Source organism: Phocoena sinus, chromosome 3, assembly GCF_008692025.1.
Source record: "Phocoena sinus isolate mPhoSin1 chromosome 3, mPhoSin1.pri, whole genome shotgun sequence".
NCBI classification, from domain to species: domain Eukaryota; kingdom Metazoa; phylum Chordata; class Mammalia; order Artiodactyla; family Phocoenidae; genus Phocoena; species Phocoena sinus.
The window spans coordinates 57,757,852-57,782,654 of NC_045765.1; the positions used below are offsets into that span (position 1 = coordinate 57,757,852).

General features: G+C 47.3%; 1 protein-coding gene across 1 annotated transcript in view; it reads left to right on the top strand.

Moving 5' to 3' along the window:
- Positions 1-24,803, top strand: part of SPOCK1 (SPARC (osteonectin), cwcv and kazal like domains proteoglycan 1) — a 567,180-nt gene that overhangs the window by 401,805 nt on the left and 140,572 nt on the right. Inside the window, exon 4 of the mRNA XM_032629178.1 lies at positions 20,477-20,603. Within this exon, the coding sequence (XP_032485069.1) occupies positions 20,477-20,603 (127 nt within the window). The remainder of the gene's footprint in view (positions 1-20,476; positions 20,604-24,803) is intronic.

Genomic DNA, 24,803 nt, shown 5'->3' on the forward strand with positions numbered 1-24,803 from the left:
TCTTCCTTCTCTGAAGGAGGGAAGATGTGGCCTCTTTTGCAGCAAATACCACATACTCTTTGGAAAAGTGCTGTATTGTTCAGCCATATGGTTTTGTGTGTGTGTTTGTGTGTGTGTGTGTGTGTGTGTGTGTGTGTGTGTGTGTGTATAACACGGATAGTCCATTGCCTGTTTCCTCCTAGAATACAGCCCTTTCTATAAGTCCCAGACAAGAGATTTTTATTTATAAGCTCAAATCTGTTTGAGACAGAGGCAGCAACCTCACTGGTATTTGGGCATATCCAGGTGTCACTGGTATTTCTCTGGGCATGCCTTGTTTCTGTGTTGGAAGCACCACCACTTTTTTGCTTGTGTTGGAAGTGTAATTCTCATCTCCTGCATCTCCTGGTGGCCACAGAATTACAGTGGTTAAGAGCATAGATTTGGGAATGACAGCATTCTAAGCTCATTTCCGGGTTGGCTACTTTCTAGCTATGTGACCTTGGCAAGTTACTTGACCTTTCTGAATCTGGGTTTCCTTAGCTGTAAAATGGGTTTAATGAAAGTACTTACCCCTTTCCTCTTTACCATTTGCTGGGATACATCCATTAGTAATTCTTGCAGAGAGGGTTTACCAGTGGTTAAGTTTTGCTAATCCTTTGCTTAGGACATTTTGTGTGTATTTCATTTTGTGAGAGGTCAGTAAGATGGAGGGGTGTAAGGTACGTAGTCCAATGTCACATAATGACAACCAGCCTTACAATTACTAAAACAATTATGGTAAGAGGTATATTATTGTCTGATTCATTCTGGAAGGTCAGCCAGAAAACCCCCAATTTGCATGCTCCTGAGAAAAAGTAGCTCACTCCAGGGGCCCTGCCCACTTTCTTGTTCTGCCCTTTGGAGTTTCTTCCCGAGGAAGCCTGCTGCCCGCTTTGTGATTCACAGCACGTGAGGACTTGGAAGAAGATGACATTCCTGATGATAGGTACCCTTCATTCACTGGAAAAACAGCTCAAAGAGGAGGCTTTGACTGAGGGGCATGCCCACTCCGTCATCAGGATTTGGGCGGTGGCCTGCACCAGCAAGAGGCTCTACAATGGTGGTGGCTGTAGTTGTGGGTCTAGCCTTCCCCCTCCCTCCCTCTGGGAGGCCGAATTACTCAGCCCGTACCAGCCCAGTGCACACCTCTTCTTAGAGTCCTGGACCCCTTCCCAGATGAAACATCTGTCCTTCCTCATTATACTTTAGGGGTCGCCTCTGGCCAGGGAGGCCATGTTGACAATTCTATTTATTCATCCATCAGGGAAGTAATGTTTCTCTCTGTGAAACATCTGCAAGCAATCCCATCAGCCTGTCTGGCCTCTGCAGCAGCTCAAGAGGTAAATCCCGCCCGCCAGACAGTCAGGAGCGCACACACATGGAGAGGCAGTGGTGTCGGCCTGGGGCTGCTTGTGAGGCTACAGATTTGGGCTGTCTTTGCAAGCGGACTGAGACAGGAGGACAGTAAGCGCATCCGCGAGAGAATTTCATTAGCTTTCTTCGCCCTCGGAGGTGGAGTGAGTGGAGAAGCGGTTTGACACGTGGGTCTGTGGCTACACAGTGTCAGGGCGGCTGGACAAGCAACTTCATTGGGGGACCGCGTGGGGCACCTCCCCCCAACCCCTGCTGGAACGCTTCCCCTTTATTAGAATGGCATTTGGGTTTGCAGTTGGTTTCACTGAGAGGCTTCAACTAAACTCACAGTCCCTTTGGAGGATTCTCTTTGGACGTTCTCTGTTTCATCTTTTCCTGCTGTTGAGCAGTATTGAGCAGGGTTGGGAGAGGGTAAATTCTTGGAAGCTTGTTCGTCTTTTAGGTGCTCCAAGGGGGCCACTTATACACTTAAGAGCCGTGTGAAGGCGGCCTGGAGTCACGAAGCCTTCTCTCAAATGACTTTTTCTTAATATTCTAATTTATTGTGATATCAGAGTAGTTGATTGCTCGTTACAGAAACACTGAGAGTGTAGACAAGCAAAAAGAAACAGGAAATAGGCGATGGTCACGTAATCTAAAAACAGGAATTAAAATATTCCAGCACAGGCTTCCCTGGTGGCTCAGTGGTTGAGAGTCCGCCTGCCGATGCAGGGGACACGGGTTCGTGCCCCGGTCCGGGAAGATCCCACATGCCGCGGAGCAACTAGGCCCGTGAGCCATGACCGCTGAGCCTGTGCGTCCGGAGCCTGTGCTCCACAACAGGAGAGGCCACAATAGTGAGAGGCCTGCGTACCAAAAAAAAAAAACAAAAAACAAAAGTAAAAATTTTGATCTTCAGAAGACACTGTTAGACTAATAAAAGGACAGGCCACACTGGGAGAAAATATTTGCAAAACATATGCCCAACAAAAGGTTTGTTTCTAGAATATGTAATGAAAGCATATGTCTATATAAAGACTCACTCACAAATGTTCATTGCAGCTTTACTTGTAATAACTGGAGGCTGGAAACAACCCAAATGTCCATCAACAGGTGAACAGATAGCAAGTTGTGGTATAGTCATTGCAATGGATTAATACTCAACAGTTAAAAAAGAATAAGCTATTGATACATGCTGTAACATGGATGAATCTTATAATAATTATGCTGAGTGAAAGAAGACAATAATGTATATTGTATGAGTTTCATTTACATGAAATTTTAGTGGATATAAGCTAACCTATGGTGACAGAAAACAGATCATTGTCTCGGGGAGCAGGTCATTGGGGTGCCTGAGCATTCTTTAATGCTTGATATTGCAAAATGGACCTTGGGGTAACAGTTAAGTCAGACTCTGGCTCTTAGATGCCAAAGGTCCTACTGGCAAATGGCTTTGTTTGGGGAAGAAGAGTTTTTAATGCAGCAATGTGTTACTCTTTCTGACTTAAGTTTTAAAAATATTCTCTTAGCTCTTCTTAAAGAAAATACCCTCTTAGGGGGTGATTCATGGAAAAAATGGACAGAAGCTCACACTACCTGCAGAGGGATCTGCTCTTAGGAATTCGCTGCCGGTGGGATGGCTCGTTCTGATTTATTGTTCTGGGTGGGCGAGAGATGGGGAGGGCTTCTCCCTACAGAGCGCTGAGCATCGATTTTACCTCTCTGTTGCCATTGATTTTCATTTGGAGAATGGAAAATTGAAGCATTTGTTTTAAGCCTTCCAGATAAGCTACATTCTCAAATTCTGCACGAGCATTGTGACTGGGAGGAAAGGACGTCAGGATGGGACTTTCGGTGTCTGAGTGTGCCCTTGGAAGCCTTCTGGGAGCAGTGGGAACTAATCTGTTTTTAAATAAGGAGCCAACAGCTGGTCTTCCCAATGGGCCAGGCCTTCTAACGTAATGGCCCTTTATCTCTACTTCCTAATTATCTGGAATAACAACGAATTCTCTGCACCAGTGAAGAATTCAGATCCAGTCGAGGCTGGCAGTGCAGTAGACCAGTCGGAGAGCTCTCAGTCTTTTATGTGAACGTGAAAAAAGGAATCAAAGTGTCTGAGGTCAGAGAGAATTACATCACAGAATGTGCCTCAAATACGAAACTCTCAGAGGTTATTTGAAAGGATGACGGTTATTTCATCTCAGTTTTGTTTTACAACAAAGCACTGCCTCCTGCTACAGAGGCTTTGAACAGGTCGATTATACACATACACCTGTCTCAGTTTGGGAGACACACGGCCACGTGGAAGGTGGGTGAGTCCTAGGCTTTCTGGTGCTTCGCAATTCAAGGCGTTGTTTCCAATTACCAAGCAAAATGTGATAATGCGCACATCCCTTGCTACGATTTTATATTTGTATAGCTCATACCCTTTCTCCAAGGGGCCTTTGAATTGCCTTGCGTTCTGTGCTAACCTTGAGGGATCTTCGTTTGCCATCTTCTCTGGGTAACGTGCTAATGAGGGCTTGATGCTATTTCTAGGCTATTTGTGGAATTAGTGCAGCTGAGTTTTCAGTTTGAGCCAACTTCTGAGTCAGTCACCTTTCTAAACAGAGAAACCACCACTGTGGTCTGTTGTATTGCAAATACCTACCACTGGGCACTGAGGAAAACATAGGGAGAGTGGTTGGTTCCAGAGCTGCCACTCACTGACCACCTACCATGTTAGGCTCACTTAGCAGAAGCAAACTTGCTGATTTCCCACAGCAGTCTGTAGGTCTGTATTATGATCCCCATTTTACAGGTGGGACTATTGAGGTTCCATAAGGAATTCCCTTGGTTGCACAGGGCCGTAAGGGGTAGGTTTGGAACCAGGATGGAGGGATGCCATACAGCCTCCTCTGCTGCGGAGCTATGGGTATGAGCTCTCACTGGCTGCTTTTGCCTGCAGTGCTGCACCAGCCCACCAGCCAATCTGTTCCTGATCCTAGATGCCCGTGACACATAGGCCTGGGACCGTCTCTCCTAACTCTTGCCCCTTACAGAGCGATCGGTGAGGGCCCGGGTATTAACCCCATTTCTTCCTTTCTGTGCCAAAAGCAATAATTCTGGATGCATTTTTTCCCTTTGTGGTTTTTCCAAAAGCAGTCATTCAAACCACATGTCACTTAAGCATAGAGATATTTAATTACTTTAAACTGCAGCCATTTTTTTTTTTTAAAGAACAGAAGGACTCTATGCCTCTGCCCATGAGGACCCAGCTGCTTCTGAGGCCTTCACTGAGCAAGGTTTCACAGCTCAAGCAAGCCAGTTACCTACTCTCTGCCTTTATTTTCCTCTCTGAAGCTGAGGGTGTTGATTATACGAGCTTGAGGACCAAAGCTGCAGAGAGTAGAAAACAATTCATAACGGAGATGTGAATAATTGTGTGGAATTTGTAGTACCCTGGAGCAGGGGAGAGGAGTGAGAGGCAGATCTTACATTGGAAGGCAAATTCACTAGGCAAGTTTTATAAATGCATTTAAAATATATTAAAATCATGACTGCCAGTGAAATGTCCCAGACTCATATCTTGCCCTGCCTTGGTTTCCTTTCATTTTTTTTTTTTTTTTTTTAATACCACACTTCTGGTGCCAAAGCAGTGTTAGGTCTGAAGACAAGAGTGGATGAGGGCAGGGTTACCTGGCGAGGCCTCCTGGTCTGTCTCGTGGACTTCTGCCTGGCTGGGCAGTTTCTGGGTGAGTCTCTCTAGGATCAGAGCCTCGGCCCTGCTAGTATCCTCTCCAGCGTCCTCCGCCAGTCTGTCATCTCTGCCTCCTGGGCTGCGCTGCTGGAGCGGGGCCTCCTTCCAGAAGGGGCAGTTCAGTTTCTAATGGACCCCAAAGCACTGGATCCTTGTCTCTTTTTTTTTTTTTTTTTGAACCAGGTACTATGTGGAGGAGATGGAGAATGTTTTGTGGTGGAATTCTCAGAAGGTGCCTGTGCCCAGACGCAAAGCTGCTGGAGGGCTAGTGAGCCAAGCATCTGTGGAGACGGGAGTGGCTGTTGACAGGGCCAGGGACTGATCGAATGCCGCTCTCATTTCCTCCCCGTCTCTGTTAGAAAGCATTAAGTGTACCACCCTGCTCTGTGGTTCTGCCCCAGATCACTGGGTTGCAGTTGCTGTGCTTCCTGGTGCCCCTGCATGTTAAGGAATGCACGGAGTGGCATGTTTTATGCATCAAATTGAAATGGATCAGAAAGAGGAGGTCAAGGGGGGTGTGCAGGTTTTGGAGAGGTCATTGTGAGGCATGATTTCCACCAGGGCTCAAGGCTTGCCAGGTGGCGCACAGGTGTGGATCGTCGTATTAGCACACTTGCCCTTAAACATAAGGAAGCAGACAAGCTCAAGCCCCCCTGCAACTCACCGAAGTTGTGTGTTGCCTGCACATTCTGGGCCACTTTCCAGGATCCAGGGAGAGCAGTGTCCTGGTGTCCAGGGGAGCAAGGCTGGTGTGGCCTCGGGACACATCATCTTCTTTTACAGAAGTGATCTGATTGATTTTTCCCCTTTCACTTACTTCTGTTTTAATTTTCTTAAACTTCTTTCCTTCACCTTTGTTATTAATAAATCTACTGTGGCTCGCTTGCTGCTCTGCCAAAACTCATCAAGATCCCAACTCACAGGTTTCCAGTTTAGACATTTTGCATCAGATTAATTCAACCAATGAACCGTGAAAGACATTCTTTATGGATATCAGGCGCCAGAGTAGGGCCTATCTGGGGCACTGACCATGAGGGTTCTGGGGCCAGAAAATGGACTCGGGATGATTTAGATGGGCATCTGAGGCTATCTTTAGGTGTACTTTTGTTTTAAATCGAATGTTCTCAAGCTAATATCCTGTCTTTAATGTTCCTCACGGAGGGGATGGGCAGCCGGCAAGGCCTTCCATGAACAGAGGGACAGGAGAGATGAAAGTTAATTAGTCTGGGGACCTTGGTACCTTTCCAAGGCGCACTCTTAAGTGATGTTGTTCATGGGTACACACTGAAATGAATGTGGCTGTCTTACTGAAGAGTGAAAGGCCCCTCTTCCGGACTGTCTTTTCCATGGTCCTGCTGCAGCTGGGGTGCTGGGGTGTCCTGCTTCCCATTTACCTGACATGAGAGAGGAGGCTCTGGCTCAAACCTCCATGGCTATGAGGATTCCCAAGTGGAGGGCAAAGTGTCGGGGCTCCCCTCCGGCCTGGAACTAGTGTCCTTCTCTTGGCGGGTACCAGGGAGGCCATCTGTGAAGGTGATGGTGATGGTGATGAAGGGCTTTGGGGCTTGAGTCCATCCTGTCATCACATTGGCAGGACTGGTTCTCAGAAAGGGGCTCCCATGCACTGGTGATGGTGGGTTAAATGTCATTCATTCAGATTCCACGAAGTTGGAGTCTGCGATCATTTCTTAAACAAGTATTTATGGTGCTTTCCACTTGCCAGACACTGCTGTGTGTTTGGAATTCTGTGATGAATGGACACAGTCTACCCTTGTGGAGATTAAAGTCTGTTGGAAAAGACAGGTATAAAGAAAGTATCATATAAATTGTGCTATGCGTTAAGTAGGATAAGAGCAGGGTGCCATAAGAGAGGGTCACTTTAGGTTGGTTGAAGGGGGTGAAAGGTGAAAGGTGCCAGCTGGGGAGAAAGTACAGAGTAGGGAGAAGTGGTTTTTTGGTTTTTTTTTTTTAAATCTTTATTGGAGTATAATTGCTTCACAATACTGTGTTAGTTTCTGTTGCACCACAAAGCGAATCAGCCATATGGATACACACGTCCCCACATCCCCTCCCTCTTGAGCCTCCCTCCTATCCCACCCCTCTAGGTCATCGCCAAGCACCGAGCTGATCTCCCTGTGCTATGCTGCTGCTTCCCACCAGCCAACTATTTTACATTCGGTAGTGTGTATACGGTGGATGCTACTCTCACTTCGCCCTCCCACCCCATGTCCTCAAGTCCATCTCCTATGTCTGCCTCTTTATTCCTGCTCTCCAAGTAGGTTCATCAGAACCTTTTTGTTTTTTTAGATTCCATATATATGAGTTAGCATATGGTATTTGTTTTTCTCTTTCTGTCTTACTTCACTCTGTGTGACAGACTCTAGGTCCATCCACCTCACTACAAATAACTCAATTTCGTTTCTTTTTATGGCTGAGTAATATTCCATTGTATATATGTGCCACATCTTTTTTATCCATTCATCTGTCGATGGACATTTAGGTTGCTTCCATGTCCTGGCTATTGTAAATAGAGCTGCAATGAACAGTGTGGTACATGACTCTTTTTGAATTATGGTTTTCTCAGGATATATGCCCAGTAGTGGGGTTGCTGGGTTGTATGGTAGTTCTAGTTTTAGTTTTTTAAGGAACCTCCATACTGTTCTCCATAGTGGCGGTATCAATTTACATTCCCACCAACAGTGCCAGCTGAGGAGAAGGTACAGAGTAGGGAGAAGTGTTCTTGGAGCTGGGGAACAGCCTTTGCAAAGGCCCTGGTTCAGGGAAGGGAAAGGGCCTTGGTGTCCTAAAGGAAGTGAGAGGAGAGAGGCCTGAGCTGCAGAAAGGCAGTGATGGAGGGAACCTAGCTGCATGAGGCCAGAGAGGGAGGCAGGGCCCAACCGTACAGAGTCTTGAAGGCCACGGATGGGGTCGGCTCTCAGGCCAGGTGTGAAAGGAAGTTTTATGTGGCTTTAAGCCAGAGAGTGACATAAAAGTGTGGCTTAGGATGAACTGAATTTTTTTTATTACTTTTGGATTATAGTTTATTGCAAAAGCTTTTAAGAAAGCATCAGAATAAAACAATTGTCCATGAATTGAAGAAGATTTAAAATGACCACTGTAAAAAGATCTGGTAAGAGTTTTTTATAATATAATCGACAGGAAAATGTGGACCGAATTTTCTTGAATTCTTTTTCTTAAAACCAGATTGTGTGCTATGTGAGAGGAGCTGGAGGACTCTGGGTGTGAGTGTGTGTGTGTGTGCACGCGCACGCACGTTCACGCACGTTCATGCACACGTGCGCTCACAGGACGATCCTAAAGCCCCCCTCATTGGAGCTGGTAGCCTAGTGGAGGGGACTAGGGACACAGGTGCCTACAGTCTAGGCTAGGAAGTCAGAAGTCCCATGAACTAAAGTTAAAACTCCAAGAAAGCAGCAGCCACTTCCCCCTGTAGTTGGGGCTGGGCCATGGGTAGAAGGCAGGGAAGGGGCAGCGTGGACCAGTGGTATTTACTAGTATCCCTAGTAGTTTAAGAGCATGTAAGGACTCTGGCTCGGACGCTGTGTGACTTGCTCAATCCTGCACAGCCTTTATGTGGCAGAGATGGGGGACCAGGGCAAGGCTGCCCGAAGCCCGTCTTCTGCGTAAGGGCCACTTTGCCTTCCAGACACTTTCCTACATGGAATCTGCATTTTCTTATCAGAGGATGACTTTAAAGTAATGCTGGAACATAGTAGGTGTCCAGTGAAAGGTAGTCTTCTATCTGAGCCTCCAGTTGCTCAAGGAACCATCAGGTGGGGTGATGATCCTTGCCAGCTCACGTGAGCTCACATCTAGTGAGTTCCCTGCCACAGAGCACATCCCGCCCCCCACCCCGAACATGCTCATCCCACTTACTTGTAATACCTAGTTCCGTCTGGAGTATGACTCCAGGTCTCGGCACTCTGCAGGTATTCACATTACAGCACTTCTGGTGGGTATTTTGGCCTCATTGGCCCCCTAATTCCATTTTGGAGAATCTATCTCACGGAAGCCAATAGAGACACACATAAAGATCTGTATTCCAGGATGTTCAGTGCCCTTGACTACAGTGTTAAAGAAATAGAAACAAGCTCCTCATGGTCCATCATAGAAGAATGCTTACACACACCAGAGTGTGCTTTCTGTAGAATCCCCTTCCTCTAGATGACCTCTTGCGGTATTGGCAGCCTCCTCCCCAACCTCCTGAGATGGAACCTCTGTCCTGGGACAGCTCTCACTGTGTTGAGAGATCTCCCTTATGCTGACTCAGAAGGTTTTCTCTTGGTAACTTCTAGACATTGGTCCAGGTTCTACTCTGGAATAGCATTAGGGCACAGGGCTACTGCTCCCTGTGCCAACACATTCTTGAGTATCTTGTCTGTGCATAGGAGCAGCTGGGTACCTGAATGAGCATAGTCCAAAGTAGCCAATGATAAAGAGCTGCAGGGCACAAACAAGGGACTGGGAACGTAGGACAGACATGCTTCAGGGAAGGGGCGGGGCTGTCTGAGACATCTTCTGCGAGGAGTAGCCTTGGAGCTGGCCCTTGGGAAAGGATGGGAGGAACCTGGCCGGAGAAGGTAAGTGTTGGAGAAAACACAAGACCGAGGGAGCTAGGCTTCATTCTTGGCTGCCCACCTAGAAAATTCCCTACCAGTGAAGGCCACAGAGGCGAGAAGGAACTTGTCAAGGGCTCTAGCTTCTCTCCTCTGACCTTGATTGTGAAGAAACCTTTCAGAGCAGGAGAAAGTTATGATGCAGACGTGGCCATGCCTGTGTTCTGCGGCACTGGTGGTGGTGAATGGTGCCACGTTGATGGTTTGCAGATGATGGTGTTCAGCTGGATCTCCTTGGATCCGTGTCTCTGTCAGCTTCCAGCCTGTCTCTGGGCCTGTCCTGCAAAGGCAGTATCCCCGATGCCATCTACCCACCTCTGCTTCATTTTGCCTACTTGTTCTTCCTAAAGTGGATCATATGCAGCCCTCCTAGGATGGGGTTGCTTTGCTGCTGGTGACTAGAAAACAAACGTGGCTATTTTTTCTCTCATACGCATGTCCCATTATAATTAACTGCCCCTCAGGAACGCAAGCACGTATTTTCTGAGATGATAGCAGCAGAGCCCATGTTAGAATTCCACTCACCCTCTTGTGCACACCTGAGCTCACACACACTTAGCTGGAAGTCGTGGTAGCAAAACCCTCAGTACTTCTGGCCCCTCCCGAGAAGAGGCAGGATTATGGACACTCAGAGAGGGAGGCAAAGGAAATTCTTGGCCCTGGGCTTTCATTTGATTGTTTTCCAATGAGCGTATCCATTGCTAAAGATTTCCTCTAAGGTCTCAGGGCTAGAAAGGGCCCTTGCTTTCTTGGACCAGCAAACAAAGACAATCAGTAAACAAGAAATCAAATGGGAATGCCAAAGGCCAGTGGGTAATTGTAACAGTTCCTCTCCTGCCCCCTTTTAGGAAGAAAAGGAATTTTACAACAGTACTCCACTATCCATTATCCTAAGGGAATAAAGAAAGCCCAGCCGTTCACTTACATTTCCCGAATAGCTGCTGTTACACTGCTGGCTTGGCACTTTTCATTAACAAAGCAGAATCTTAGCTGGGGCCTGTAAGCGTATGTGTACGTGTGTGGGTTTTGCCTGCAGGCCCCAGTGGCCGAGCTCTTTAACAAGCTGAAGTTTGAGTTAAAACTCCACCCTCGCTGCCTCATAGAGCCCCTTGGTGCCAGTGGCCGTGTTCTGTCATTGCCTCAATGGAAGGTGACTGCAGACACAGAGTCTCAGGCCACTTAGTGGAATTTACATAATCACATCAGCCTGCTAATCTTCATGATTTGATGTGGGCACGCTGAGGGCATTGTGAGTTTAGGTGAGAACTGGGTTGGATTAGGATCCCCGGACATATCTATTTGGTTTCAAGTATAAGGAAACCTTGATTCGAGTAATGTCCAGAAATGTGAGGAACACCGGAGATCTGGGTCTGTAATTCGGCAAGTTCCTTTCCTTCTTGTCTTTTGCCCACTGGTCACACAAATTGCTTCTGACGCTCTTGAATGTAGAATGGTGATGGGGGTCCTGAAATTAATAGCACGTAGAAATTTGCCACGTAGAAATTTTCTTGGATAAGTTAGCATTCTCAGAGAATCTTTACCTTTTCAGGATGTAGGAATAAAAACAGTTAAAGTAACACCTACCCCAAATAAATTCAGCCATCCAGAGTAATTAAATATCATTATGCTAATTAATAATTGTTACATGTGATGTGTGTTATAGGAAGTACGTTTAACACAAATCTATCATTATCTTTGAATTCTTTGCCCAATTTCTGGCACATAGTAGGTATATAATAAATGTTTACTGAAAAAGTAGACTGTCTCTCGGATCCTAACCACCTTCGGAATACTTATACCTTCAGTTTTGATGGCTTTGCTTAAACAGGCCCTCAAAATGCAGTAATGTAGAAACTTAGTTCAGATAGATCTGACTCCTTGTTCTTCACTGAAGCCTTTGAGGACTGGTCAGGAGGCTTTTACATAGATAAACTCCCTTTTTTCAGCCCTCCTTCCCGCACCTGGAAGATCTTTCTTCTGTTTCAATCACCTTGACATTTTAAAACACTACTGGAGAAATGGAGTGTTGGCAGACAGGGGTAGGCTTGACAACATGCATTTCTTAAAAAATTCTGAAAACGCATTCCTTCTTTAGATCTTGAACAGATTAAACCAGCAATACGTGGTTGTAAGAGAGTCAAATACTAGACATATAGAGTAACAAAGTGGAGGTTCCCTTTCTCACACCCTCAGTCCCTCCTGGCTAAGGGAGTGTTTCCTGTGGTGTGTTCCCTCTTAAACGTTTTCAGCTCTTTTACACATGCACGTACAGTGCTGTTGGAAGCTCCCCTCTGGCTATTGAATCTTGTCATCTATGAAGATTAGATGCTTTTCAGCTGCCTGGGCCATTACACAGCTCAGGTGAAAGGCAGGTCATGGAGGCTCAAGTTGAAATGAACTGCAGTCCAGAGGTTGCCGTTGACATACACCCAGAGAGACGTTCCAGCTTTTGGAATTGCATCCATACCAGGCATATATCTGTTTGGTGGCCCTGGTTCTGCTCTAAAAACGTAAAAAATACGTACTTTTCCTATGGGTTTGAAGGTGCTTTAGAAAGCTGGCTTGTTGGTGGTTTGGAAGCATGCCTGGGGACTGATGGCTCTCTGCTAATTCTGGCACCTGCTTCTCTCTTCTGATGGATTGGAGTCTCGACCTGGCGTATGTCAAACCCTCAGCCTCCTTACCTGGGCCAAGTCGGATGGAGTGAAGACACACAAGGGTGCTGGCTTCCCTGTGAGTGACATGCCAGCTTGAATCATGCCAGCTTGAATAGATACTCCACCCTGATGACCAGGGCCCACCTTGTGAGTCTGGGTCCTTCCATAAGTCTGCTTTGCTCACGAAGTCTCCTCGACTTGTACTCACTCCCAACACTTCCCATGTTCTTCCCATGTTGCACTATCACTCCCCTCCTTCTTGGAGCTGCCGGGAGGGGTGAATGTGACAATTCACGTAAAGGGCCTGGAACATTGCGAGAGCTCAGAACATGGTCCTTATTGTTGCTGGTTGTAATAACAGTAGTATCAGCAGAATCATAAGTCCTCAGTAAATGTTTAGCTGCTATTATCATTATTATACATTTGCCCTTAAAAATTTCAAGCTTCTGGGGCTTCCCTGGTGGTGCAGTGGTTGAGAGTCTGCCTGCCAATGCAGGGGACACGGGTTCGAGCCCTGGCCTGGGAGGATCCCACATGCCGCGGAGCAGCCTGCCCCGTGAGCCACAATTACTGAGCCTGCATGTCTGGAGCCTGTGCTCCGCAACAAGAGAGGCCGCAACAGTGAGAGGCCCGCGCACCGTGATGAAGAGTGGCCCCCGCTCGCCGCAACTAGAGAGAGCCCTCGCACAGAAACGAAGACCCAACACAGCCAAAAATAAATAAATAAATAAATAAATAAAAATTAAAAAAAAAAAAATTTCAAGCTTCTGTAAACAGCATGTGTTTATACCATGTGAGTGCCCAGTAGCCCTTAGAACACTCCGAGATGCACAATAGTTACTCCACGGAGGCTGGGCGTTCTTTCCACAGTTCTCTAATAGACATCTGTTTATTAGGAAACTTGGACTCTCTTTGGACAGGATCTTGTGTCTGGGACCTTTTTCATTTGGAAAAGGAAGGAGACTCCTGAGCCCACGGGCACCAGGATGGAGCAAGTCTCATGTGGGAGCCTTTCTCTCTCACAAAACAGCTTTTGTAAATGACACAGGCCATTATGCTCCCCTGTGTAATTTCATGACTTAGTATAATGAGTCAGATAACCCTAACAATGGAGGAATTATAGCCTCATTTTACAGGACAGATTATTTCAGTGGTTAACATGCTTTCGTTCCAATTAACGTTCATTATTTTGTCTCTGGTTCAAAGTAGCCACCATATCAACTATCTGAGTATCTTCCATCCTTGTTTCAGAAGCAATTATTTCTGACTTTGCAAACAAATTCAATCTCGGTTTCCAATGGGCAGTTTGACGTTAACATGAAAGTAAACTGTGGTAATGCTGGCTGCCAGCAAACAGACACTGTGATTAAAGGAAAGGGTTGGTTCCTCGGTGGGTTCTGCAGGCCTCTGAGCTGACAGGTCTGCCGTAGAGATTTGACGAGAGAGCAGAGACAGGACAGAGAAGAAGGGACTGGGACTGGTTATGTAGGCCTCTGTTTTCTCCTTCCATTAAATGGAGTAATGGCAGCATCTACTGCCAGGGTGTTGTTGTGGGCGAGGAGTCAGGGAGATGTGTTCAGGGCATTTAGACTGGAGTGGAGCAGTCACAGGAAAGAACTGGAATGCTGCTTCTACTATTTGTGACCTGGAATTGCTTTTCTCTCTTACCAGCTGTTCATATGCAGAGTAAAATAGTTCTGTCAAAAGTTATGCAAACACGTTAGAATGCACAGTGTATTAAATAAAATGAAGAGGCCTTGTCTTCTTCAATAACTGAAGAAAGGACTTCCCTGGTGGCGCAGTGGTTAAGAATCCACCTGCCAAGGCAGGGGACACGGGTTCAAGCCGTAGTCCGGGAAGATCCCACATGCCGCAGAGCAACTAAGCCCGGGCGCCACAGCTACTGAGCCCACAAGCCACAACTACTGAAGCCTGTGTGCCTAGGGCCTGTGCTCCACAAAAAGAGAAGCCACCGCAGTGAGAAGCCCGTGCACTGCAACAAAGACCCAAAGCAGCCAAAAATAAATAAATAAAATTTTTAAAAATTTTGAAAAAACTGTCAGCAGTTCTATACAGCTGCAGCTCCTTCTCCCACTGCATCATTCAAATATTTTTGATACACTTTGTTAAATTTCATCCTGTGGGATTGATATCAGGAAATTTACACCTGCATTTTTATTGATTGCTGGAAAAAAGTTCTCTAGAAGTCTTTGTTCTGACACTTTTACTGTGGGCCCTGATTATGGCCCTACCTCTGCCCATGCTCATGTGAAATACTGGGTCACAACTCATGTCATCAAAGATTCCCTTGCTCGTCAGCTGGGGAAGTGGCAGGATTTGGGACTTGCCTTGATTGGTGAGGGTAGGGATCTCTGAGTGAAGAGTGGCAGGGGCCAGTGGGAAGCAAGAGCAGGAAATGCTGACGTGTGGGCTTGAGGGTTAAGGTTGACGTTTCCAGGAAGTAGGACAGGAAAGAGCAGTCATGATCTGGTCTGTCTTGCCTGTAGCTATTGCCATCTTATAAGAATGTGGTTGTCATCCACCATGCTGCCAGTGGTGAGTTGCTCTTGTAAATAAAATGAATATTGATAAATGTATTTGCATAGTGTACCTTATAGAAATCCTCTGAGTGGTGTTCCAAAAAGTAGTTTTAGAACAGGTATCAACATGTGGTTCTGTGCAGTGCTGTTAACTTGCTGGAAGATGCAAATAACACATTACTTGAATACTACCCAATCATGTTTGCTGGTAATTTCTAGTATTTGAATTTTTCACTTTAAGCCACATTTCCTTATGAATACTACTAAACTTAATATTTCCTATTTGTTTTAAAAATAACGCGTAAATATAGTATTGAGAAGAAGACAGAAAAACTTATTATTTCAGCAGTTCTCGAGAGTTCTTGAGAATTCTCATTTCTCGTTCCCGAGTTTGAAAATTGCTCTCAGTTGGGAATTTGGAAGCTCTGTCTCGGAGGTCCTCCCCCAGCTTTGGAGACAATCTCACTTCAAGAGGATGCGGGTCCCTCAGCCCTCAGAAGCACAGGAGAGTCCTCCCTACCCACTTTTCTGCTGTCTTCAGACATATTTGCTAATTGTTTTTTTGCAAGTCTGAATTAGGATTTCTTAGTCGGTCGAATTCTTTAAACAACATGCAATTTTTGTCTTCTGGTTAGTGCTAATAATTTCCAGAAATAAAAGGAGAAAGTTCTAAAAGTCCAAATTAATAAATTCACTGAGCACACCCATGTGTTAAAGGTCAACCATGTTTCCAAGCACCAGGAGCACAAATATGGTTAAGACGCAGTCACTACGCTTGAAGAGTATACAGTCTATTGAGGAAGATAGAAACAAAATGAACTGCTTTGTGCTGTGGTGACAGTCACAGTTGGGTCTGAACGAGGTGTGTGTTGGGACGAATAATGTCATGGTTAATTCTGCTTGGGGTAGGGCTCCCAGGGGGAGGAGAAACTTCATGGAAAGCAGTCGAATTGCAGCTTAGACAAGGGGCAGATACTTGCTCTGTAGGTAGAAGGCGTTTACCAAGTCAATACAGATTTGAGTTTGCATGGCACATGTAAGGGGCTGATATGGCTGGCTGGAGATAGAATCAGTAGGACCTGAGTGATGGGGAGAAGTGGTGAGGGCAGGGAAGGGAGGTGTCCAGGATGGGCTCCAAGGCTTTTAGCTTGGGTGTATGCCAGGTCCTGTCTGAATCATAGTAGCGTCTTAACATTTGGTCCAGTCAAATCAAGGTGCTTGCTTGGAGACTAGTAGGGGAGCCTGAGCAGAAGTGATCACAGGACCATGCTGGGCTGAGAGTGTAGCCTGCCTGCTTGTGGAAGGGCCCCCGGAGACTTCCTGGGGGAGGGGATTTTTGAACTGAGCCTTGAAGGAGGCCTTATGAGGCAGAGAGGGTTGGAGGGGAGAAACGTGGGTAGGAATGAAGGTGTTTCAGATCTGGGAAAAACTCACACGTTGGCACAGGGGTACAGAGCCTGTGGGAAGTAGCAAAGGGTGGCTGGAGAAAAAATATTTGACATTGGTGGTCAGTGTGTGTGTGTACATTGTGTGCATGGGGGTGTGTGCATGGGTGTGTATATGCGTGCACAGTGCGTGTGCATGGGGTGTGTGTGTGTGCATGATGTATGTGCGTATGCACGTGCATAGGTGTGAGTGCGCATGGGGGGTGTGTACGTGGGGTATGTGTGTATGTGCATGCATAGGCATGTGTGTGTATACATGGATGTGTGTGTGGCAGGGAGGTTGGAGAGGGAAGCAGACAGACAGTGACCCAGTGAAGACAGGCTCAGTCAGTTTAACAGCAAAACTAGGCATTCAGACGATGCCCTAGGAGGTGGGGAGAAGATGGAGAATTAAAGCATGGGAGTCGCATCACCAGATTTAGACCTAAGAATCATCACTCTGCTTCAAAAACATACATGCTGGGAATCTTGGTAAACTTAAAAAAAAAAGATCAAGAATAAGCAACTGAGCGAAAGAGAGTAAGCAGTGCCGGTGATCTTCCGATTGTCTTTCTTCTCTCCATCTTGTCGGTTGGGGTTTTCTGTGCCGTGCTGTGTGTAGGGTAGGAGGTGTGGCTGCCCCCAGTACCAGCCAGGCTGGGATGGAGTTAGGGCTCTGTGGCCAAAGGGAAGGCTGGCAGGACCTGCCTCCTGGACGAAATTGCTCGTGTCGCCCCAGTTGATGAATGTCTCTGACATTGGGAATAGCAATCCCATCAAGACACCTTCATCGGATTTCACTCTTCATTGACTCAAGAAGTGAAATATCTTAGAGCCAGAAAGCTTAGTCCCTTGCCTTGACTGGGTTGGTTATTTTTTATGGTTTGCACTGAATTGTGGGGATTGAAATATACACACAATAACCAGGGAAGTTATACCTCCTTGGGCTCACATATACTTGTACATTATTTTGTGTAATTTGGCCTCTGGACAGAGACTATAGGTTTGGGTGCCGTCTCCGCTAGGGTCCTAGTGGGGTAAGGAACACCTGGGTTTGCCTGGATATAATAGGTATGTTTGTCTCATTAGAATTGGGAAAACTCAGAATGGCTTGGCCTTTGTACCTCTAGTCCCCAAGGCATCCCAGGAGAAGTCAGACGTGGTTCCTCCTGGGCATAATCCATGACCACCTGGCATCAGGTATGAGAGAGAGCTTTCTCCACTGCAGGTGCAGAGTCAAGTACAGTGTTTCATGGGGATTTTATTTATAAAACTGAGCCCTGATGGTGAAAATACAGACGCCAAAATAGGGGAATTAAAATGGTCCTAGAGCAGTGCAGTCATTTTCAGGAAAACTTCAACCTGACGGATATATATGGAGGAACTTGGCCATATTTCTTTGTGACACTGAGCAGTTCACTTCTGCTATGTGTGTCCAATTCCTCATTTATAAAATAAAGTTCTTAGACTAGATTCATTTTAAGGTATTTTCTGGCTCAGATAGTCTGTGATTAACTGCTAGTAACCGCTGCAGTGGTCAGCACGCAGGGTACCACCCACTTACCCAATAAGGATATATTGAGCATCCTTGATGCACCAGGCCCACTAGGAAGCACTGGCCAGCTTCACCTCTTTGCCTGCCCTTAACGCGCTTGATAGTGAAGTTCAGGTCCAGAGACGGGGATAACCCACCACTCGCTGGTGATTAATAGGTAGTTCTCTATCTTTTCCTCAAAGCCAGTGGCTCAGTGCTCACTTCTCCCTTGTCTGCCTTTGGCTGAGCTCCTTCAGGCTTCCTTCCTCTGGGGCATCACTGCACACGGTTATGCCTGCTCCAGCAAAGCTGCCCCCTCTTTGGACTTCATTGCCGCTTTCTGAGAACTCAAAACAAGAATTGCTCCAGTTGTGGCAACGCACGCTGGGGACTGACCCAGGAGAAGGGCTGCCAGACGCCAGAACTGCTGCCTGTATTTGCTCTTTCATTATCGGCATCAGACAGTCTGCTCTGCGAATGATGATAAATGTGTGGCGTTCTTCTGAAGGAATCACGTCCTCTGAGATTAACCCTGTGCCAACAGCCGGCTTGTCCGCTGCATGGCATCCCCTCCCCTACAATCCCCTTTTCAGTAGTCCAGGACACACCTTGAAAGAAGAAAGTGTGTTTGGTTAAGGATAATGGGAGACCTCATGTCCATGTGATTTAGAAATGCAAACAGTAGATGTTTTTATTCCAGACAGAGAGGCAGGGACAAGGTGGGTAGCTGCTCTGGAAGCGGGGAGATGTTGGAGAGAGGAGCCCCGGTGACAAACGTGCAGGTGCCCCAGCAAACGTTCAGGCTACTCATCTAGGTGGGACTGAGATGGGTTGAGGAGGAGTCATCCCTGGACACACTGCAGCTGTGTGAATGTTACCACGCACCTAGCCTCCCGTTGTCTCCATCACTGTGGGCAAGGCTCTTGCCAACTTGGCTTTTGTTGCTAACGTTAGGAAAATGAGTCATCTGGACCAGGCCATCTCCAAGTGCCCTCGTAGGACTTCCTCTACCAGTTCATTGGTCAGACAGGCTCAGCCCTACAACCCGTCCAGCCTGCGATCCCTGATGGCTCCAAGTGTTGTGCTGTGGGCACGTGGGCCTCCTCTCGATGTCAGCCTCCAAGGCAGTTCCCCAAACAGACCTTCCTGCTCTTACTGCCTCCCCCACATCGCTGGGGCAGGTTTGAGGTAGGATAAGAACCAAGTTGGTGGGTGCCGTTTCTTTCTCACTTTCCTTCATTTGGAAGAGGGTAGGTTATGTCAGATGCCAAACCCCAATTCCTGAGGAGCTGGAGATCCGTTCCACACCTGGCAGAAAAGATGTCCTCCTTGGGCCCCGTGAGTTCTGGGGAGTTCAGCACCATTCCAGACCTAGGGCTTAAAATTAAGTCATATTTCTATGGCAACGGTACTTATACCTCCATCTTTTGGGGCAAATGATAATGATAACAGCAGGTACCAATTTTATTGCTTCCTATTTTCCAGGCATTATACCGAGTCGTTTACATACATCAGCTCATTTCAATCCTCATACCATCCCCTTGAAGGAGATACTATTCCCAGCCACCACCCCAGCCCCATTTTACGGATAAGGAAACTGAGATTTACAGGGTGAGATATCCTGCTGCAATCACACCGTAAGAGGCAGAGCTGACTTTTGAACCTGTGTTTTCTGACTCTAGCGCTCGAATAAACACCTTGCAGGACTGCCAGAGCAGAGCACTTCAAGGGCACAGTACCCGCCTGATTGATGGGCAGCTCACACTCACTTGTCCTCCACCCAGAACTCGCCCCTCAGCTGGGAGAGTGGCTCTCAGTGGTTTGCTGGGAAAGCAGCCTCAACTAAGAGAGAAAGGGAGGCCGTAACTGCAGGCCTTTATTTCGGTGGTTTATGATATGGTGATGGGGTTCCTTCTGTCGACATAAGCCATCCTAATAGCACCATTTATCATTATGACAAAGGTTAGGATAGGGGGAGACTGGAGCTGGAATGAAAGAGTAGAATTATGATGATTTTAGCAGTTGAAGTGACATCACCTCAGAACCGGGCTATCGAATGGCAAATTGAAAGCCGGACTGAAATTGCTTTAAAACGTATCCAGAGATGGTTTTCCACAGCTGTGATAAAGTCATTTGGTTGTGTTTGGAGATGCATTTCTATCTAGACTGTTCTCTGAGTTGTCTCTGCACCCTCCCACTCGGAGGACTGCTGGTCGGCCCTGGAGGCGTCTGAGGCTCTGGGTGCTGTTTGGGGGCACCTGTGATCTGCCACACCCCAGATGGGGCGCTGGGGAAGCTGACGGAGTCATTCTCTCATTGTCTTTTTAGTGTGTTGTGAATGTCTCTTCAGGGCATAAGTCATGTGTTTACAACATTTTTAATGGCCACATTGCTTTCCTCCATCCGTCTGGTGGGTTGAACCTAGGCTTTTGGAACTGTCTCCTGCCCACTGTCAGCAAGTTGGTACAAATCGGGGTGCTGGCCAGGGGCCTTCAGGATGTGCCTGGCTAGGAGGAAAGACCATGGAGACTGGAGCTTCAGTTACCTTATGCCCTCTTTTTTCATCCTCAGGCAAAAGAAGGGGAATGTAGCCCACAGACACTGGGCTGGACCTTCGAATCTGGTCAAGTGCAAGCCCTGTCCCACGGCACAGTCAGCCATGATCTGCGGCTCCGACGGCCACACCTATACATCCAAGGTCGGTCTTCTTCGTTCTCTTTTTTGTCATCAAAAGTACTCTGTGTCTGTTTGTTCTGACAAGGCTCTCTGGGCCAAAACTGGGGCCTGTGAATCTCGGTGGACTTTGGGGCTTGCCCTTGAGAAGCTGCCACACGAACAGACTCTTTGGCCTAAGAGACAAGATAAAAGTATTCTCTCCTATGTAACTGGAGTGATCAAGGCCTTAGGGGAAGTGTGATTCTGCGAGTGGTGTGTGATCCTGAAGTGAATCTAGGCCAGCTTCCTGGAGGAGGTGAGGAAGTAAGCTGTTCCAAAGCTCAGCGGATGGGGAGCAAAGATATGAGGGAAGCCCAGGATGCCTGCCTTACAGACAGCATGGTGATAGGGAGGTGTATGCTGTCAGCACACATTTAAGCTGCATTTATTGTGTATCTAGAATGTATCCAGCACGACACCAGGACCTGGGGCTAGAGAGGCTGCTGTTCCTTTCTCTGGGGACTTCAGGGCTTACAGTCTAATGTGGGGGGGACAGGGTTGCTAGTATGGTGACAGGTCATTTTAACTCAAACCAGTGAAGAGAAAATGGTTTCATAGAAAAAAGGACTAGACATAAAGTGGGTCTGTTTATTCTTACTGGAGCAAGGAGGAGAAGTTTCACAGAGGAGGAGCATTTCATCTGGGCTGTAATAAAAGGAATTGCAGGCAGGGAAGCAGGGATCACTAGGGTGGAGGAAGGAGGTGACCATTTGTTCTTGGAACTACAGACAGTGTCCTCGGGCTAAGGTTGTCCATTTATGTTTGGGAATGGGGTACATTTCGGTGGGATAATGAACAAAGAAACCACAGAATCGACAAGGGTTTGCTTATTCTCTTATTCAACAATATAAATCAGCACCCGCTCCCACGCGCTTAGTGCTAGGCATGGAGAGTTGTGTGTGTGTGTCTGAGACAGGGTGGGGGGCGAGGAGTGGGTCTCTGACTCTCCCATCCCCTCCAGCCAGAGCTGCACCGCTTTTATCTCTCCTTGTTTTCTCTGTAGGGATCATTTGCAGAAGGGAGTCGGGGGCTGATGAGAGATGTAACTGGTGACTCCCTGGTCCACTTGTGGCCACGTTGCCTTGTGGTCCTTGGGCTTGGGCCTTTACGCTGGTCCCACCTCTGTCCCTTCCCCACTGCACACATAGCTTCTGTTCTCTGCATCCCCTCACCGTCCTGACCTTTACACCGTGGAGATTGCATAGGCCTGGGGGTCCCTCACTGCCTGCTGTCCTCAGAAGCTTATTAGGATTATTACAAGTAATAATAATAATCATGTATTATTATTCACCGAAAGACTGAGTCATGTACTTTTATTCACTGAAAGTAGATTTTTATTCTCTCGGATTTTCACAGTTTTCTAACCAAAGGGAATATATGTAACAAAACGGGAAGCCAGAAGGTTCATCTAACTTGCACCCAGACCCGTGTAAGCTGCTTTAGGATATCAGTATCATAATCACTGCTTTGTAGTTCCTTTGTTCTTTCAACAGGTATCACTAGAGCCCTTCTTATGCACCAGGCCCTGTGCCAGGTGCTGGGGAAACTTATGATATAGTGGAAATAAAAAAGCTGGCTCTTCTTCACGGACAGAGTCAGTAAGCCATACCTCCCCAACGTCAGACCTGCAGTGTGAATTACAGCGCCTCTGCCCAGGGTCACAGCCAGAGCGTCCTGGCTCAGTCGCTCAGCCCAGCTTTGCTGAGTGTGCCTACCATCCCCGCTTCGCGTCTCTCCCTGGCCCCGAAGGAACCGCAGGCTTGCTTCTAACACCCTGCACTGTCTGGACTAGTGCATTTATAATAACTTTGATGACTCAGATCTGTCCCCAAAGGCAGATCAGGCCATCATTGTCTTTCAGCTAAAGCACAGCTTCTAGGTATGTGAACAATTGCCTGGAGATTCTGTTAAATGCAGGTTATGACAGAGCAAGTCTGATGTGGCGCCTGAGATTCTGCATTTCTAACAAGTTCCCAGGTGACGTCCATGCTGCTGGTCCACGGACCACACTTTGAGTAGTGAGGACTTTGGTTTTTATAGACACCTCCTAATGGGACTCTTTACCTCCAGTCTGCCTTTCGCCGGCCCCCCAAATCCATTTCCACATGACATAAGAGGTGAGGGTCATTCTGCATTAAAAGTCTGTTTGTACACCCCCCCACCACCACTTAAAATGTATGGATAGCTCTCCTCTTGCAGTCGCAACTAAGCTGAGACCCTTCACCATCAACAGCAAAGCCCCCCGGAGTCTGTCTCCGTAATCACCTACTCTAGACAGATCCTTCATTCGTTTGTCCAGCAACTATCTCTTGGACACTTGTCATTGTTCTAGACACTGTGCAGAGCATGCAAGGGCAGTGGGGAACCAGCCCGACGCCATCCCTGCTCACTTGGAGGTTACACTCTGGTAGGGGAGACAGACAGAAATAACTGACCAAACAAATTAAATAGGTAACTTCAAATTTTGGTAACTGGTACCAAGGAAATACATGTGGTGCCCTGAAAGAGAGACAGAGTGCTTTATAGCTTCAAATGCCAGCTACCCCTGACGCCTGAGCTACAAGGAGCAGTCGTAACCTGTCAGGTGTGGCTTGAGATGCTGCCAGTTGCCCAGGGAATGTCTCTGCAAATGTTTGCTGGTCAGGGCCCCCCTGCAGTTTGAGCAGGGAAGTTGGCTTTTTGTGTAAGAGAAGGTTGCCTGCTGAGAAGGCCTTTCTGAGGAGGTGTCCTTTAAACTCTGAGAGGGGGCATTGGTAGAATGTTCTAGATAGAGGAAATAGCATAGGCCGAGGCTCTAAGCCAGGATGATGAGTTTGAAGAACCAAGAGGTTGCCCTACTGGTGGCTGTGACAGTGAGGGGAGAGACGCAGGGGACGAGGAGGAGAGGGCAGATGTGAGGACAGTCCAAGAGGAGACATTCAGCCAAAGCTTGGAAAGTAAGCAGGTGGTCAGGCAATGCCAGGCTTGCAGGACATTTGCTACTGTAAGTGCCTTCTTGCCCATGTCCACCTTAAGTGGCAGACTTAAGAGTGTGCGTGGTCCTAGAGGTAGAAACAATGCCTGTCTACCTTCACCAGGCACAGGACACACAGTGGGTGCTCAGCATCACGGATAAGAGACAAGAGCCTCTGAGGACTCCAGCTGAGAAGGAATGGTGAGATTCCAGTCTGTGCAACCCTTCTAGGATTTGAGTGAAGGGGTTGCAGAGAGCTTAGTGATTGAGAGAAATAAGCCATCCCCAGCCTGGGCCAAGTTGCTTAGCTAAACACCCAGCCTGGAGCCCTGGCAGAGAGAGGCTCTTTGCAATGATTCTGTCTTTGTGAAGATCCAGTTTGTGCTGTTCAGTTATTCCCTCCAGCTCTGGAGTGAACTCTCTGATCCTGGAGCCTGCGATTAGAGACGAGCCAAGAAATGTCAGTGAGTGATCAGGGCTGTTTGGGCAAGTGGCACGTTGCACATCAAACTCCAGCAACAACCTGCCCGCTCGCCTGTCTCTCGTTCGCAGAAGGAGCTTCAAATGCCAGCTCGCCCTGACCCCCGAGCTACAAGGAGCAGTCGTAACCTGTCAGATGTGGCTTGAAATGCTGTCAGCTGCCCAGGGAATGTCTCTGCAAATGTTTGCTGGTCAGGGCTCCCCTGCAGTTTGAGCAGGAAAGTTGGCCTTTTGGGTTAGGGAAGGTTGCCTGCTTACAGGTAGTGGCAACTAGCTTGTTTAAGAGGCAGGATCAGGATTTGGAAGGCTCCTTTGCAATGATTTTTCAAAAGAGGAATGGCTTCCAGGTACTGCTGGGCAGAGCCCCAAAGTCTGCCCCAGCCTGTTATTCCTCTAGTGCCCTTGAATTCCTATACCTGCCTCAGTCCTGAGTTTCTCAGACCTGGTCAGCTGTCTTTTCTTGGAGCAAAAAAAGAGACCTAATGCCTTCTTATCGGAACTTGTAGTGCCTTTCTCCCCATCCTCCATGTGGGGTAGACTGAGGCCCAAAGAGTCAAGGGCAGTGGCAGAATTTGACACTCAGAGTCTCTTGCCCGGATATCTGTGATCACCTGCTTCCAGTTAAAACAAAGGGCAGAGGCTGGTGGAGGGGCAGCAGTACAGTGGAAAATGGTTTTTGACATTAATCTCCTAGCTTTCTATCCACTTTTAGAAAGTTGGCGTCCTCTTTTTCCTAAAGAAATGAATCAA